Source organism: Lygodium microphyllum, chromosome 16 (genome assembly GCF_053477565.2).
Source record: "Lygodium microphyllum isolate KBCC chromosome 16, Lygodium_microphyllum_v1.1.10, whole genome shotgun sequence".
NCBI lineage: Eukaryota > Viridiplantae > Streptophyta > Polypodiopsida > Schizaeales > Lygodiaceae > Lygodium > Lygodium microphyllum.
Window position 1 is genome coordinate 77,922,056 of NC_141150.1, and position 19,607 is coordinate 77,941,662.

The window sequence follows — 19,607 nt, forward strand, 5'->3', positions numbered from 1 at the left end:
ATCTCAAAACCTCCATGCAAAAGATCCACAATTGTTAAGCATGCCTATCCAAGAAGTCTCCAGCAAGCAAGCAAAGCAAATGTTGGGAAATTTCTCTCATAAGATGCAAGCATTTCTAACATTAAGGCAAGGTGCTGCAACATTCTATCATTTCTTATCCCACTCGCATAACTTCTATCATACATCTTTTAAGGAATGAGCTTTGTTTTAAACAGAATTCTCTCCACAAGAATTTGTTTTCTACAATTTCAAGGCATGCACATTCATGGTCCTAGAGCTAAGCCATAGACGAGGAAATGGTCTCATATGATGCAAGTATCTCTTTAATATTGGGACAAGGTACTCTAATATTCTATCAATATTTGCCCCATCGACAACACTCATCGTGCATCTTTAAGAAACAGCCCTTGTTTCAAAGGCAAATTATTTTTCCACGAGGATTTGTTTTCACCATCTTAGGGCATGCATATGCAAGGAGCTAATGCATAAGGGATAACAATAATCCTTCTATTTTTCAATTCACTAATATCAGTTATTCTAAGATTTGAAAAGCTTCCTTTGCCTTTTTTAAAAGATTTTATGATAAAGTTGAAAATAAAAGTCATGACCAATAAGGCAGGCCACTTTCACATATCAAAGAATTTTCGTTGAATAGAATCAACCATTCCCAAGTGCTGTAACGTTTGCTTAGCACCATTGAACTCTTTTGCTACTATACTACAACCCATCAGAGACTTCGATTCTTGATTGCATTCTCCAGTCGAAAAGAAAAAACCATACAATATTGCAATCATCCACCGTAAGGGTTGACATCAATCTCAAAAATAACATCCAAGTCCATACTAAAATAATTTGACATGTAAATATACATAGCAGCATACATTCACTTTTCTGGCACCACCTAAGACCATTTTAAAAGCTTGTACTCATAATAGCTCCTTCATCAAAACAAAAACGTTAAGCACATTTTAACAGGTTTGGAATATAATAAGGGGGCCATAGGTATGGGCTACAGTAAGGGGGCACTGGAGTACAAACAAGAAAAGGGACTAAAAAGCCAACACACTTGAATAATGCCGAAAATATGGCGATTGTAAAGCTATTGACAGGAAGCACCCATGCCATATGCACCACATTTACAAGAGCTCTTGAACCATCACCACTAGGAATTCAAGAAATAGCCCACTAAAACACCCAATAGACCTACTATGAGAACAAATAAAAATGAAAATCCTGTTGTTGCTTTTGATTGTACCACCATATTACTCTGCATTCCAGCTGTTGCCACCTGGTTATCACAAAGACCACAGTAAGATAAACAACTGGCTTTAGTACAAGCATGCAAGCTCAATATGCATTGCAGAAAGATGCAGAGTCTTTTGAACATTAGATGTAGAACAAGAGGCAGGGAAATATCCAATTTTAAGCCCATTATGTGCATTGTGCAATAAGAAATCTAGCTCAATTCATGATATATGAGTCTTTGCTGGCCATCCGTTATGCAACCTTTTTTTCAGCCCTCATCCAGGCCGCATCATGGTCAATCGCCAGTGACCAAATCAGCATAGATCTATGACCTTTGGCAGTTCAAAAACCTTGTCCAAAAACAACAAAACTGGTACGACCTCTACATGTTAATACATCACGAAGCTGGATTCGTAATAGCCCATTTGCTTTCTTGCAAATGCAAGCCACGGTTAGGAGGGATGATTTAACCTAGAAGTCATCATGTCATTGTATGGAATCTCACACATTACCGGCTGTAAAACCTGTTTGTTGTGCAAATCCTGTGCAAGTGACAGTAACTTAAGATCACAATCTTTTACTGCTGAAATGCTAGGGAAATCACCTCCTTGTGCTCAAACAGGAACCCAGATTGCCCACTGTACCTGCATGACCTGCAGACCCTGCATTCTCTTACTTTCAGCCCCTTCCCAGTGTACGCAAGCTGCGTTTCCCCCTAGTCAAGCATCAGGCCTGATTCCATTAGCAACCTGATCCATCAGCTTCCTGCCAAACCTCCCCTTCTAACTTCTGCACCTTCTGCCTTCCCCAGTCCCTAACCAGCCTTCCCGTTTGCATACCAGGGACCATTCAGCAGGTCTTCCACCCAGGGCTCCATTGCCACCATAGCAGCCTCTACATAATGATTGATTGGTAGCCACTGCACACATTCAGTATAAGACTGACAAACAAAGAGCCACAGCCTTTGCAGTTCAATGTCTCTATCACCTGATGGCTCCAAGGATGCCTCGTTATTTTGGTGATGGCATTAGGATCAGTTAAGCACATTATGGGACAGGGCCATTGCCGTCTCCCCACCCCGCCCCCACCACACCCAGGCCCCTTCCTCTCTCTCTGTGGCCCCCCTCTTCTCTCCTCGCTATCTTCCAATACAACATCAAAACTCCATCACAATTGTTACCTCAAAATTCACCCTACCACTTTGACCAAGAGACATATAGCACGTATTCCACATTTATCACATACTATCTCACCTGAAATTGCATAACCCTTTCAGGGAGCTTACTATCACAACTGGTCACATCCTACATACTTCTGCAGCCATGTACCAGAGATACTAGTAGGCCACCAAGCAGGACTGTCCCACAGAATAGTTGGTGCAATGACTGTTGTGCGACCCAGGCTTTGTGACATGATTGGACATCTTGCATGAGCAGCTATAGTATTGGTCACTAGGTGTGAACAGCCTTAAAAGGCTAGGATAGTCCACACACCAGTCCAGGACCTAAAAATCAAGTTCACTTATACATGAAAAGGTAGATATTGGGCAACCTCACCACAATCAAAGAGATATGGGAAAGCATTGAAATTAATTAATAAAGCAATGTATGATGATATACATAGAACAGGATGGATCAAAACATCCCTGATAGGAGAAGAGATTAAGGGCATTGTTATCTCAAGAATGAATGGCAAAAGGGCTGAAATTTATGCAATGCTGAAGCATGAGATGCAGCCTCTAATGTAAAGTGAAATGTGATGTGGCAGGAGCATGTTGTATGCTAAATTGAAAGAAGAAATACAAAAGGAGGCAAACATGCAGCTTCATCAGAAGAATAATCTGATTGGGAAACCCAAAAGTGGACTGGCCGCATGCAAGGAAAAAATTGAAAGTCTTAAGCAACAACATAGGGTCAAAAAGTGTCGCCATCACGCTCAAACTTGAGAATGAAAGTAAAGAGCTAAAAGGCATGTAGAGAACAAGATTAAAAATTGTGCTGATGTAGCTAAGCAAACTAACACAGTCAAAGTGGATCAAGGTAGTGCAAAAACAAAAGAACAGGCTGGACAGGCAACATAGCAGTAACAAACACCACTCTTGAAGGAGGGGCTAGGAGGTGGATGGAAACTTTACACAAGGGATCATGGGATGCAAAGAGGAGGGAACTCCTCAAGAAGACTCCAAGTCACTTGGGACAAAAATAGAGTGTATTTGGCATCTCATCTTACATGATTGGAGAGTATGCAAGGAAGGCACTATCTTATTCTGAAACTTTCAAACATCGAAAAGAACAGAGCTTTTGAATCCAAGAGGACAAACCTTGAAGGGGTAAAAACTTACTTCAATAAAGACTCAATGCCATCACAAGTGGCCCATCAAAAAGAGCACATGCCAGGAGTACTTGAGGCACACAAAGAGGGAAAGTGGACATTATAAAGGATGGGAAGGTAATCATCACAAAGCGCTTATTATGACAGTGCACAGCCTATCAGACCTTGAAGATGAAAGTTTGGAATCACAATGGATCTCTCCGAGAAAGTTGCAAGGTACTTTGAGAGCACATTAGAGGCAGAGGCATTGCAATGTATCTTGAGATACATTAGCACATAGGGAGCCAATGGCAGCCAGTCCAAGGTCCATGAACGTACATAGCAGTCAATGTCTCACTTAGCCACGCTCGGATGGTGGGACCAAGGGATCAGGAGTGTCATAGTTGTCGATAAAAACTGTAAGATATGGTCCAACTGCTACAGAGGAATCTAGCTGCATACAGATAGACCAAGAGACATGTATATTGCAGTATGCCACTTCTCACTGGTGCACTGCTTGCGTGATGGTCAGAACTTGAAATGCAGGCATAGGGCAAGAATAAACAGCTTTCAATAACAAAAGAGCCCATCTAGATTCTACAGCAAGTTTACAGCTGCTGCCCTGATCCCCAGGACCTGTTGGACTGCTGTTTGTTGCCTCAAGGCTATCCACACTACTGATGTTACCTTCCACTACTGTGTTTCACTGTTCACAGCACTCCCTCGTCATCATTCAGCTCTCAGTGACTGCTGATCAAGCCACTCTGGCTGCCACATCATCATCCATGCAATCAGCTGCTGCATTTTGAGCCATTGAGCACTTTTCTGGATCAGCCTGATACATGTGTTTGCATCTACAGTAGGTCGTTTTGAGTCTTCTGCACTTTTCTGCATCGTCCTTTGCTCCTACTGGTGGCTATTGCACTAAAGATCCAGCCAGTGGATGACACACTCCAACCTCTCCTTCAGCTCACTCCGATGAGAATCATCAGCTCTTGGACTATTCTGCACTTGAGCATCGTGTATATTCATTCTATCATTCAGCATACATCATTCATTCCATTTCATCTTCTTCTTCCCTATTTTGGATTTTGAGATATGGCATTGTAGCTGTGTTCGTACATTCTGTGTTTTCTCAATACAAACCATAGCATATCTTCACATTTTATTGCCTTCAGAAGTGCTAATGGGCTTGTCATTTCTAACATGGTCAAAGTCAAAGCCTTGTATGCTGGAGCAATAAAAAGGGAGCTTGCACAGTGGACTACTTGAAGGGGATCATCAGCTCTGATACCAGACCTACAAGTTTGACCATCTTGGGCAAACGAATTGGTGTGTGTCAGCAAACCGTGCTTATCTGGCTTTCTCTGTGGCTTATGGACTCAGTACACTACTATTCCCAACCCACTCCCTACCCCCTAAATACCCAAGATACTACTTTGCATGAGACAACTGATGTTCATAGCATGTAGTCTATAAAGGACTTTGGAACAAGGACCCACATACTTTCTAGAGGAACTCACATGTGATAGTACCCATAAGTCCACACTTCTGTGGAAAATGCATGGTGATCACGCTTAAAAGCTGCCCAAAGGAAGGCATGACTCCCCTAGACAACCAGCCCAACATTTTCAATGCTCATCAAAACCTGTAAGGGATAGGGTCACATCTTTGTTCATCTTTGTTTGGCTACCCACTTCATTTGTAACAAACTATCCTTGCAATCCAGCCATTAAGAGCCATCCATCCACAAGAGGTTACACTGCAATCCATCATATTTGCATGGACAAAGCTAAAAACTGCTCAGAAGATAAGAATCATGCCCAGCAAGGATAACCCAATGACCTATCAAGAATCCTTAAGGTTACATGTTGGTTAGCCCTAAACACATCTCTCCGTTAGTAGCTAATGTAAGTAAAACACCCCTTCATCACCATATCCTGGGACATTCTATACAAAGCACCAACGAAACCTCGGTGTATCAAACTCAAATGCAACACCACATTTATATGTATTGAAGAGTGTGCGAGGAAGCACTCAAGCATAGTACCCCGAAACAGCGTTTCAGGGCTGCTGAAACGGACCGGCCGTTTCGGACCGAAACGGAAACGACAGACCAACGTTTCGGCATTCTTCGATCCGTTTCGGGGCACTCCAATTGCCGCCGCCGCCGCCTCCTCCTCCTCCCTCTTCTTCCTCTTCCTCTTCCTCTTCTTGCTCACTGGACTTTGGAGTTTTAATTGATTATTCACATGATATAGTTACATGTATTTCACTTATTATGCATCTTGATTATTGTCCCATTGTTCTTGATGTCAATCTCCACTGTTCTTGATGTCAATCTTCACTGCTCTTTAGATCATAGATGATTCATGAGTCATAAATTATAATTCATTTGTTGCCTCAAGTTTTGAAAATTGATTCTTAATTATGTTAAGCTGTCTTAAGTTTCAACCATTGAGTCTTGACTCTTCAATCTTCACTCGTGAGTCGTAACATGTGTAATGAATCACGATTTCAATCATATGACATGGACTCAAAAATTTTGTATGAAATTTGGGTACATGTTGTTGTAGGCATTGATATATTTACATACCCACATAATACTGTATTTATCTTAGTGTACAATCCGAAATGTTGTTTTTCCGTTTCCAAAATTTGGCCGAAACTCCGAAACTCCACTTTTTCCCGTTTCCATTTCTCCCGTTTCCAAAACTCCCCCGTACTATGCGCTCAAGAAATCTGTGCATCAATCGAGGTGTGCAGTTGTTGAGTGCAATGAGCAATGAGTAAGTAAGAGTGAAGAGTCAAGGGACAGGTGTGTACCAATGTGGTACACACAAAGAATAAAATAATGTATTTATACTTAGGGTACGGTACACTTACATCCACAGGGGTGTAGGGGTGTGTTCACATGTATAAAGTAATATATACACGGGAGTAGCATAAGGGCCTTTACACCCAACAACCTCCCACTTAAAGGTCCTAAGCGAACCTTTAATCAACTCATACCCATAGGGGTGTGTTCACATGTATAAACTAATATATACACGGGAGTAGCATAAGGGCCTTTACACCCAACAACCTCCCACTTAAAGGTCCTAAGAGAACCTTTAACCAACTGACACCCACAGGGGTGTGTTCACATGTATAAAGTAATATATACACGGGAGTAGCATAAGGGCCTTTACACCCAACAACCTCCCACTTAAAGGTTTAAGCGAACCTTTAACCAACTCCCACTAGTCAAATGCAATGCTCCTGTTGAGCCTTTGTAAGACTTTTAATGAGAACATCTGCAGGGTTATCTTGTATTTTGATCTTAGTCAATGTGACTAAGCCATCATCCAAAACCTGTTTGATAAAGTGATACCGCACATCAATATGTTTGGTACAGGCATGAAACATGGCATTCTTAGCCAAGCATACAACACTTTGGCTATCACATCCAAGTATAGATATCTTGGTGGGCAGCCCAAAATCCTTGACCAAACGACCAAGCCAAACAGCTTCTTTTGAAGCTTTAGTGGCTGAAATATATTCAACCTCAGTGGTAGAAAGTGCTACTATCTTTTGCAATCTAGAGCACCAAGAAACTAATCCACAAGTCAAGGTAATATGTACCCACTAATCGACTTGCAAGTATCCAAGTCACCTACCATGTATGCATCACAATACCCCTACAGATTTAACATACATTTCCATAGCAAATACATTTTAATTTTTCTTTGTGTGCCCTTAAGGTACCGTAAGATGCATTTCACTGCTTCCCAATGTGCTTTGCTAGGATTTAACATAAACTTGCTCACAACTCCCACTACATGAGCAATGTCAGGTCTAGTGGCAACCATAGCATACATGAGTGAACCACAAGCTGAAGCGTAAGGAACACCCTTCATAGAGCTAGCTGCCTTATCATCTTTTGGGCAATCTGCCATACCTTAAGCTTAAGATATGGTAGTAGAAGATATAGCTTTCTAAAATGATCATTAATAAAGGACACAAAATAATGAAAACCACTATGAGTTTTTATTGGCAAGATGCATACATTAGAATGAACTAAATCCCAAATACATGCCTTTCTATACGCTCCATGAGAGTATGAGTATGAACTCTTTACATGTTTTCCCAAAACACAGTCCTCACAAAAGTCAAGCTTTGAGATTTTCGCATCAACTCTTCCAAGTGAAGAAAGTGCCTATAAACCCTTTTGGCTCGTATGTCCAAGACGCTTGTGTCATAACTCCATGTGTGACTACACTTCAGCAATTGCAACAAACTTTCTAGAAAGTGCCTTGCAGTAGAGATAATATAGAGTTCCCCTTTTTCCACCTCCAATAACTAGCATAAACCCTTTTTGTATATTTCGCATTCCACTGCCAAAGGTAGTGAAATAACCCCTACTATCTAGTTGCCCAACAAAAAGCAAGCTCTTCTTAATGCTAGGTACATACCTAACATCATGAAGGATCAATTTTTGACGATTTTCAAAAGCCAAGTATACAGTGCCTGTTCCTTCAATATCATATGCATGGTTATTACCTAGATAGACTTTCCCAAGGTGACCTGCATAAGAAGAAAAACACTCCAAAGATGGAGTCACATGAAATAAAGCACCACTATTAACAAACGACAATTGTGGCAAACCATCATGAGCTGACAACAAGGCATCTATCACATCCCTCTTAGTGATATACATGTCTTTTCTATTTCTTTAGAGGTAGAGTTGCCATCCTTTTCATTCTTTTTGCCTTTTGCATTAGCCTGCTTCTTATATTCTTGTTCTTTTGTATAGTATCTGCAATTGGGCTTTTTTTACCCTTTGCATCCACACTGATAACAAGTGGCATCTTGTTGTTTTTCCTTTCTTTTGCTACGATTTTTGTTCTTACTTGCAATATTTGACCTTTTTTCAGTTCTTCCTCTTACATTGTAGGCTGATCCACTACTTTCCCCACTTGCCTTGTGTCTAATCTCTTCATTGAGAATAGAACCACGCACACCATCAAATGTCAAGTTGGAATTGTTGCTCAATGACACAACCAATGCTTCCCATGAATCGAGCAAAGTCATGAGCAAGAAGATAGCCCTCAATTTAGGATTAAAAGCTAGAAAGTCTATTTCCTATAATTGACTCAAAATACCAGTGAAAGCATTTAAATGCTCTAAGGCAGACTTAGACTCATCAAGCTTCAAGTTGGCCAATTTTCACATGAGATGTACTTGATTGACAGGAGTTGTATTCTCGTACGTCGCCTTGAGTTTCTCCCAAACTGCATAAGCAGTAGTAAGTTCCTTGATATCAACCAAGATATATCTGTGATAGCCATTTAATATAAGTAATGGCCTTTTTATTCATTTTAGCCCAATCCTCATTTGACAAAGCAACAGGATTATGTTCAGCCAAAGAATCATCACAATCCTTCAGAAAAAGTATACCTTGTATACGATCTTTCCAAAGATCAAAGGCATTGCCATCAAATTTACGAATCTCAAAGAGATTCTCTGTGTCAGATATAGACGCACGGCCAGCCATCTTCAACAATAAAGAACTACAATAAAATGCTGAATACTTTCAGCCAATAGCAAGGTTCCTGAATATAACAGCAAATACACACACATGTACTTCCAAGGGTGTCCAAGAAGCAAATATTTTGCTGCAATTTCAGTCTCAAGTACTGATCACGGCATATACACGAATCAAATCTAGTACATTTGAATAAATGACAACTCCCACTTCAGTTACACATCACCATAATGCCCTAATGCAATAACCCAAGTGCTGTATATACCACTGTTTCACTACATAATGAGTATTCAGCAATACATGTACCAAGAGAAGCTGCCCTTTTCTAACATTTGAAACATCCCAAGTCCAATTTTCTCCCACTCAGCAATGAATCTGCTGTAACTTCACTGTCAAAGCACAAATCGGTTCAAAATGCATCACCGATGCGAAAAGCACCAAAATTTTTACAATGAATCTGCCCCAATTGCATCGATACACAAATTGGCTCAGCTGAGCAAAATTTCACTTGTACATGAATAACCCACTTTCTAGGCCAAATGCGCACAATGTCTGCAATTTATGGGCCAAATGTCTATGCTTACACGCGTGAACCCCTATCAATGAGCAGGGGCCTTGCTTGCAAGAAATAATTTTAAAAATTTGTCGAAAGTTTGTTGAAATGTTTTGAATAAACTAGCCATTGACATGTCGAGTGTTGGAACTGCGCCGCTGGTCCAAAACGTGATACCCGCACCTGCGCTTGCCAGCCATGATGCCCGCTGCCTCCTCGTGACCTACGTCTGGTCAACTGCCAATGTCGTTTGGTCAAGTGTGACCTGTCGACTGCCTGAATCCGCCTGCAGCTGACCTGTATGTGTGTCATGCAACTGCTGTCGCAGACCTATTCGTCACTTTCCTGCCTGTCGCCTATGCCAGCTGGTCACAATTGCTGGTCAGACAGAAAATGACTGCCTGTTTCGGTACTCAAGCACACAAACACGTTTTCCAATGCTCTGATACCAGTTTGAAGAGCGCACGAGAAAGCACTCAAGAAGTGTGCACATCAATCAAGGTGTGTGCAATCGTTGAGTCTAGTGAGCATTGAGTAAGAGTGAAGAGTCGAAGGATAGGTATGTACCAGTGTGGTACACACAAACAATAAAAGAATGTACTTATACTTAGGGTACGGTACACTTACACCGGCAAGGGTGTGTTCACATGTGTAAAGTAATATATACATGGGAGTAGCAAAAGGGCCTTTACACCCAACATGTACAATGACAATTTAGCAAAGTCTTATTGACCAAATCAGGTCATTGAAAACATTCACTTTGATTATCTACATACCGTGCAAAGAGCATGTCCTCTATAAAAACACTTAATAAGGTCCTAGTCAAACCCCAAGTAGCATGCTGTCAGTTTGGACCTCCTTTGTGGCTACTACCATTCTCCCACCAACAATATAAGACCTATGTACCACACTTAAAGTCGCAAAATGGAATTGTGATGGCACTTTGAAGCTAGATACAGGAAATTTTGAGAAGACTTTTGAGCATCTGTTTTTCTTTTACACCTTACATAGCCCAGTTCTACTTTCCTAAGTTGAAATTTATATCTGCATGACCTATATCTAGTGCTTGCATAAGCAAATCTCTAGGAAAGGGCTTAAGAACACACCACAAAGATACACAAGAGTGTGTGTGCACACAACACAAAGAGAAGGATGTTGTGCTAGATGCAGATGTGTCCCCTTGCAAACTCATTTTTGTTAACCATGTCAATTAAAAGTATGAGCCTGCCCCTTGGAATTACCTTCAATTACGAACAAGATAGATGGCCGGGGTGCTTCTAAAAAATGTGAACACATAAGAATCCATGTATGTTTAAAGCAAGAGGGAAATGAAAGGAACATATTATCAAATGGAAAAGCTTAATTTATTGTAAACAACACGTAGAACAGGAAGATAAGGGGAAGAGAGAATATCTAAATATGATTCAAACTTTGGGTTTTCTCTCTCATAGTATTAATTGAAACATGTCAGCTAGCATATCAAGATTCAAAATAATCTTTGATTTCAACCTGCACTCTTTCAAAATAGAATGACATGGAAGTAGCAAAAGACAGCCCTTTTCTGCTTTATACTTATATTTATCAACACAGACTTCACAATATGTGCCAAAAATAAAAAGGTTTGAATGCCCAAAAAAGGAATGACAAAGCCAGAAAGGACAGATCTCACAAAGAAACAGCCACAACAAACACTTCACCAACCTCAGCAAGTTTCGACTGCAAGTCCAAAGCATTGTTTGCCTGCCCAAGAAGTATTAGCACTGTAAAGTACCACACACAAAAATGTGCAACATAACAAAATGGATAAATTAAAAGTTACAAAAGCTCTTACAGTCTGAAAACCATTTTCCAAGTTCTGCAAAGGCCGAGGTGAAACACCCTCCTCTGCTGACTCAGGTACAGGTGAAGGTGGCTGAGGTGGCGGAATATAAACAACCCTCAACTTTGTCTCATGAACTTCCTTGCCAGGTTGTTTGTTAAACTGTATCCAAAATAAATGCAGAGTCATAAGTACCACAACGCTCATCATTGGAAGGTAAAAGCAGCCATTGTACATATAAAATGTAGAAAATGATGTCAGCTGGTAAATTAGCATTTGAGTGCATCACTAATAGATAACATCAGGATTAAATTTTTCAAATGCCCAATGAAATCTTTATGGCTAGTAAAGCCCAATAATCCTGCTGAGAAAGAGCATCTTTTTTGGTTTCTCTGTACTTGCTAAATCTGCTTGCTCTGTATAAGTTTATCATCCACAAATGACTCGTTGATTGAAAAACAGTGAACGAACCCAACTACAGAATGAAGTTATCTGAGCACATGTACACTGAACACGTGGTAGGCTGAATGCACTCAACAAGAATCTACCGGCATAAGAGATTACTGCTCCTCATTACCTCCATCAAGAAAGATAGTCATCTGATATCCTTCAAACATGCCTGTTCTTTGAAAGTGCTATTGCATGAAAGGAAAGACTAGAAGACGTCTATGCTGTGTCCCAATTTTCCAAAACTATATAGAGGCCACACCAATGCAAGCCACCATATGCATCCCAAAAATGATCAAAATAATGTTGGATTGGCCTATTTCCTGAACCTTGAAATGTCCCAGGTGAAGTCACTCCTTGGTTGTGAGAGAAACTGCATATAAATTCTCTGTGAGTGACAACTCAGATTGGCCATATCGACTAAAGCATAAATAACGTCAGACCAGTATAAATTATCTAGTCAGGCAAATAAACACCAAAAATGCTAGAAGATCTCTGAGAACATGGTTGCACTTGTACGTTGTATGGGACAAGTTCATGCCATACATTTCATACCTACTGTACCATATGGATTTTTTCCTTCCCTTTGGTGACGATTGGGACACATTTAACCAATTTCTGGCCCCTTTTTTGACAGTTTTATGGCTGTTTTCTTGGTAGTTTTTTATTTTTTCATGTTGGCTCTATTTGAGGATGATGGTAAGCTCATTAATGTGAGGACAAGCTCAAGAATATCTTATCATCCACCTCCGACAAGTCACCTTCAGACTCACTTGAAGAGTACTCCAACGCAAATGATGTTGTTGATGATTATGTTGGTGCTGCTAATGATGATGATGATGATGGAAATCTCATCTGCGAGGATGAGCCCGAGAGTCTCACGAGTCACCATCCATCTCCAAGGAGTCATCTTCAAACTCTCTTGATGAACACTTGTGCGGATAACATTAAAGATCTTGATGATAGCGATAGCCATAACATCCTAGGCCTCTCTCTCCAACCAACCAACAGTTCTCTTTTCTGTATGATCATTGATGTATGATGTATCCACTCCCATCTATCTACTTGTAGGTTGTAGCACATGTTGTGCATGCAGCATACCATAGAGGTTTTGGCTTGTTACCCTCATGTATTCATCTTATATACTCTAATGGCCTTGCTATTTTGGCTTTAAACATGTGTTCTAACATCTATAGTCCAAAGTAATCGAGTTAATTTTTTTCATGCTAATATCATACCATACCTTATAAAATATTAAGGCACCATTTTTATCATACCATACAGTATCGTACCTTTCATACCTAACAACTAAGTCTAAGAATGACATGGTAAGTGGCACCACGCTCCCTATGAAACAAGAATCCTCCTAAACAGCAATACTCCTAGAGAAGTTGTTGCTAGACTACTACTAAAACTACCAGAACTGCTGCTAAGCTAATAATTAAGTTTGCTTATTGAGTCGAAGCATGTACTGCTGAGTTGAGAACTGCACTTGGACTGGAGTGGAAAGTAAAACTCCACACTGAAACTACATGCAGCAAGTACAATAATTACAGCAAGTCATGTATCCAAATAATGTTGTAACTATATGGCCGTTCAAATTCATATCGCTTCCAAATGTAAACCCCCTACCTCAATGACATGAGAGTGTGTACAGAATTGTGTTGTAGGATAGTTGGATATCTCTAGGCTCAAGCTCTATGTATGTGGCCCAACCATTTTGCATTCATCCTCCTAATCCAAAAGGCAGCCATGTGTTGAAAGGATTAGCTATCGAGAGAAGTGATCAAGATGGCCTATCACTGGCAGACCCCACACGATGCACAGTATTATACAGCAGAAGTGAGGGTGCTCATGGGTGAAGAAGATTGATTGGAAGGATGAACGAAAAATATGCGCAACAATGTGTCACCTACTTGCAGGCTAACCTAATAAAAGGTGCACACTATGAATATATACTAGAGACTACAGAGAAAAAGTGGACAAACGCATGAACAAACCAAAGATGCTAGATGTGATACAAAGGAACGGGGCGAAGAGCACTCCAAAAGCCACTTTCTCTGGTGGCTGCAGCAGAGGGAGTTTGAACAAGAGTATCATCCTTCAAAATCGATACTGAAAAGAGCAAATCACTGAAACTAGGCGTTGGATCTCATTGCAGCAGAGAAGCAACTTTGATGGCAAAGAGGCCAGCTAAATGCAGCAGTTGCCGATATGTAAGGACCACTGATGAAGGAAGCCGTCAAAAGGGTCCAAGCAGCAAAACACAGTTGCAGAAAGTTGTCACAGTGCCTATCAATGTTGGCAGCACAGTAAACCCAGGTAGCATGCTATTTGATCGCTTAGATGCTATCGCAAGAAGGCAATAAGATAAAAGACAGCCTCTGGGAGGGCAGCCTGACAGTAGGAATTGATGACAGCACCAGCTGAATGATCACATCAGCATGACTAATGATCCAACCAGGCACTTGTGATGAAGACTAAGCTCATCAGCCCCAAACTCACACAACAAATTAAAGCCTTTTAAGTATGGGCTAGATCCATGAGAGAGACCATTACAATCAACAAGATGGCATTATTCCCTTTATAGGACTTTTTAAGCCATTGTATCTACCAAAAAAATTAAAGCCTTTTAAGTATGGGCTAGATCCATGAGAGAGACCATTACAATCAACAAGATGGCATTATTCCCTTTATAGGACTTTTTAAGCCATTGTACCTACCAAAAAAGTAAAAATACTTTGGGAAAAAAAATGCTTTTTGGTTTGTTTTTAGAGTGGAATTAGGCAAAAAATAGAGTTGATACAAGTAGACAGTTACAATCAACAAGATGGCATTATTCCCTTTATAGGAATTTTTAAGCAGATGTACCTACCAAAAAAAGCAAAATACTTCAGGAAAAAAAAGGACATGCTTTTGGTTTGTTTTTTGAGTGGAATTAGGCAGAAAATAGAGTTGATACAACCTTAATTTTACTTGCTCAACACCTCTTCTCGGGCCCAAAAAGTGCCTCCACTCCTTGAACACACTATTTTGTATCTCTTTTTTGCCATAGTCTATGTTTTTTTTTTAAACTTGAAATGTATCTTCACACGGTATGAGAGCCAATGTTCTTTTGACGAGTATCTTGCACAACTATCATGAGGAGTCATATTTGCACAAGCAACACACATCCAACTCATGATGTGTGAGACTTCTTCTTAGGCAACTATAGTGTCTAATCATGCCACTCCTTCATTGGAGGCTCTTCTATAGCATTATTCTCTCGATGTACATGGAATTTTATTGCTTTACATAGCATTTGATTAGAAGTTAGTCAAATGTGCTAAAGCAACTTGCACATGTGAGGTGCAAGTTAATTATTTCAAAGTGTGGGACCCAAGATCCCAAGATACTAGTTGGTCAATGGTGCCAAAGGAAAAAGTTGTAATAAGTTATGGGACTGGCAAGTACTAGGTGGCACTCGGTGTCAAATTTTGGCCTAGACTAATTTATTGGCCACTAATGTCAATGGTGACATTAGAGACTAGACATTAATTAATTAATTAGTGCCGGTCCAAGGGTTAATAATTGCTCGAGGACACTTGGAAGACAAATTGGCCAATTTGATTATTGGTTGGTGAAATTAATTTTCCAAGCACTAGAACAATTATTAAATTAATTTCAAATTTAATATTCTAAAAATTAATTTAATAAGTTAGATAATGCTAGAAACAGGGTTGTCAAGTACAAAAGGTACGATACAATATGGTACAATCAAATATGGTGCTAATTAGTACCTTATGATTTTATAAGGTACAATACGACATTAGTACGAAAAACAAAATAAAACAAAAACTTAGTTATTTTGGATTTAGATAGTAAAAAACATGTTTAGAGCTAAAATAACAATGTCACTTGAGTTAATAGGATGAATATATGAGGGTAACAAGGTAAAAACCTCATGCACAACGCGCTACTAAAAGACAGATGGGAGCGTATATGTAATACATCATACAACAAAGCACAGTGTAGGGTGGATGGACAAAGAGACTCTTCATTCTTTTGTGTGTGTGTGTGTGTGAGAGAGAGAGAGAGAGGCTTGCCAATTTGGGAGGGGAGAGAGAGAGAGAGAGAGAGAGAGAGAGAGAGAGAAAGGGATGCTCTTGGAATTGCATACTCATCTTGGAAGTTGGGAGAGAGAGAAAGTAAGAGAGACTTGAAATTATAATAATAAACATAAGGCTTAGGAGTTAAAAGATATTGTGTGGTCTAGTCTTCATAAATAGCATGTTTTTTGGTATGAATTGGTACGAATGCGTACATACCGTACGTGTTGAGGCTCGAATTGCACTATATTAGTACTTTTATACCTTAGTACTAGCATACATGTAGAACCAACATATGGAAAGTGACCTAAGATGTCATATGAAGCATTCAGGTTTTTACCTGACATTCAGGCGCCTTCCTGATCAAGAGTTCGTGTCTTTTGTATTCTTGCGTGATGAGAAATGAGATTTCTTCAGGACAGCGCCAGATTCTGGTTGCTTATGTCTGGTTCTAACACTGTGTATCTGTGTCCTGAATATTCGTGATGTCTGTTTCAAGTTATTTGATCAGGAGTGAATATGATGATGATAAACTCTGTGATAGTTTTCAGGGCAGTGGTTCAGCATTGATGTTTACGATATGTAGATTATGTTTGCATGGTATTCCTGAAGATTAGGTATGTATAATGGCTGTAAATTGTGTCAGGAATTTCCTTGCAGTGCTAATTTCCTGCATTTTTTGTTATGGTCCTGATGGTCCATAACACTTTGGCGATCCCTGCCAGGTTCAGGAACATGATTTCCTGATTTAGGTGCAGATCTGGAATCAGGTCCTAAGAGATTCAGGCGACAGGAATGCTAAAGCAAGAATTTGTTAGGATCAGTCAGTGAATGAAGCCAGTGATGGCAGTTATGTAATGACTGATTAGAGAAAGACAATCTTTTCCAAGAAGACACAGGAGATATGGTTTCATTTTTTAGGAAAAATGCTTCATGATCTTTCACAAATTCAAGGCGTTTTTGTATTTTCAAGCATTTTTTTGCACTTTTACAAGTTGCAGGTGTCAAGTCATCTCTGCATAAGAAAAACCCTGCAGTCAAGTTATTTGAAGTACGACATCTTGAAGTTCTTATTTCTTAAGAATTCAAACATTTCAAAAGTTCTCATGCTGTGGATTCAAGGCAGATTATTCAGGATGGCATGTTCATAAAGAAAGGCGGTCATGACGTTCAAAGACAGGAAATATCAGATCTGCAATTTTCTGGATAGCATATTGCTGTGAACAATCATACTGTGTGCTATATGTCTGTATATCATTCTTGAAAATCAAGTGCTATTTGTGGCTGATATCAATTCAGGCAATAAAGGGGCTGTAATATTCAAGTCAGTGTGTTTATGCAGTCAATTATGATGTCTACAACAAGTCTATATGGCATTCTTGAAGTTTATATGTTGCCCATGGTTGTTCTTGAATTCTGGAACCAATATGCTATTTATGGATGTTTCAAGTGGTCCTCAAACTCACATTTGTTGGTGCAAGAATGGAGATGATTAAGAAGGATAGGATTTATGTTCACTTGGATAAGGAAGAAAGGCAAGATGCAAAAATAAAGGAATTTTCAGGACTAGCCTGAAGGACTGACCTGAAGTGCAGGAATTTTCAGGCAGTTTCCTGAAGTACAGGAATTTTAGGTTGGTTATCTGAATTGCAGGATGACAATGACAGTCATAACCTGAATCGCATGAAAGATGGAAGAAAGCTTGATAAAACTGAGAAATCTTGTCAACAAATGAGTTTTTTTGGCATTTTTCAAGATCTACCTGCAAATGAGTGCTTCAAGCATCCTAAACTGTTAGAATTGCAAGAATATCCTGAATACCATAGGTTGAAGACTTCTACTCTATCACTGCAAAGTTTTGAGGTTGGTTGAAGGAAAAGCAAGTTATTTTGAAACAGTAGCTATGCTTCATTATGGGTAAATCCAAGAAGAAGGACAAGCGATGCAAAATCTGTTTTGAGCATGGCCATACTTCAAAGTGTTGTCCATATGTTCATGAGTCCTGTGAAATAGGAAAGTCATGTAAGTATTTCTGCATGTTTGATCTATGTAAGCAGTTCAATGGTATCCGCAAGAAGTTCTCTTCAACAGCAAAGAAAGGTTCAGATTCAAGGCTGGATAAATCATGGGAAAAGCTTACTTCTTTTGAGACTGTACTTGATGATGCTTATGAATGGCATGATGATCATGAAGGCCGGAAGGTTAAGTCTTGCTCAAGTTTGAAGCAGGTTCAGAGATTACTTAGAGCAGTTGAAAAGCTCAAGGAGAAGTATTATGATGTTTTGGATTCAGATCGGGATTCAGATTCAAGTGATGATGATGATTGTTACCCTTTACCTATGGTTTTGCCAAAGATTGAGGCTGAGAGAGTGAGAGAGGACAAGAGCCAAAGCACCCAAAGATCCTCGAGTACCCCAAACCCAACACAGGAGCTTACCAATGGAAGAGTGAAGCATCACACACCTTGTATTGACAACTTGAAGGTATTTTCCATACTTTGGAGTCTTGCAAACTGTTATAATCAATCTCGAATCTGTTTTACTGAAGAAGAAAGAAGTGATGAAGTTATCATCAAGGAAGTTGATCACTTTGATGATCAGTCTGGTGATCAAGAAGATCAGTTCCATATTCAAGAAGATGATGCTGTCATGTATGACAAGCATGAGGCTGATGTTTTTCTTAATGAAGATGATGTTATGGATGATTTTCTTTGTTCTCTTACTAGTTTTGAGGAAGACTACGCATCAAGGGAGTCAGATTTCACTGAAGAGGCTTTACAAGTACTTGAAATGCCACTGCCTGTAGTGCAAAATCCATCATTTCAGGATGTATTTTTCCAGGATACCTATATTTCCAGCATGCTGAATACTATTCCAGTTTATTTCAATATTCAGCCTAAAGAAATTCAGCCATTTTTTACTGCTGTCAACTCTCTAGTTCATTGCCTGTATGAGCAGTTTTCAGGACAGCAAGCTATGGGACAGCAGCAGATCAGTTTTCAGCCAGTTTTAAGACATCAAATGAACAGTTTTCAGCAAGGTACAGGTCTACCACAACAGGCTGAAAGTCAAGAATTGCAGAAATCAGTCCATTCATGTGGTTTTCATGAAGATTTGCATGAGTTATGTCCTATGACTCAATCTTCAACTGAGATGATTGAATGGCTTTCTTCTGAGTTGGAAAAGGAGAGGAATGCGACTGAAATTGCGGCAGTGGAAGCTTTATCTATCATTAATCGGCTTCAGGAAGAGAAAGCATTGCTTCAACAAGAGGTTTTTCATGTCAAGACTGTAATGGATTTGAAAGTTTCTCATTATTCGGAGGTCATTAATGTTCTTCAAGCAGTTGTTTCTCAGAAGGATAATGTAATTGCTGATTTACATACTCAGTTGGCTTGTTCTTATATTCCAAATCATGATGTTATTCTTGAGGATCTGTATGCACAGACAATTGATATGGTAGATGAAGTAGACAGTGATGTGGAAGAATTATTTTTTCAAGAAAATGATTCAATGGTACCTGTGTTCGAGATAAATGTTGATGGTATCATTCAAGGGTATAAGGAGCAGCTCAACATGGCTGGAAATGCAGTTTTAGAACAGCAAACTGTTCGATTTG

The 19,607-nt window shown here is 39.7% G+C and overlaps 1 protein-coding gene across 4 annotated transcripts in view; it reads right to left on the reverse strand.

The window, feature by feature from the left end:
• Window positions 1–910: 910 nt before the first annotated feature.
• Window positions 911–19,607, reverse strand: part of LOC148023012 (vesicle-associated protein 1-3-like) — a 47,848-nt gene continuing 29,151 nt past the window's right edge. For all 4 annotated transcript variants that reach the window (XM_087695997.1, XM_087695995.1, XM_087695996.1 and 1 more), the window contains 3 exons: window positions 11,467–11,616; window positions 11,337–11,375; window positions 911–1,288 (listed from right to left, as the gene is read on the reverse strand). In XM_087695997.1, coding sequence (XP_087552123.1) covers window positions 1,163–1,288; window positions 11,337–11,375; window positions 11,467–11,616 — 315 coding nt within the window. In that variant the 3' untranslated portion in view covers window positions 911–1,162. The remainder of the gene's footprint in view (window positions 1,289–11,336; window positions 11,376–11,466; window positions 11,617–19,607) is intronic.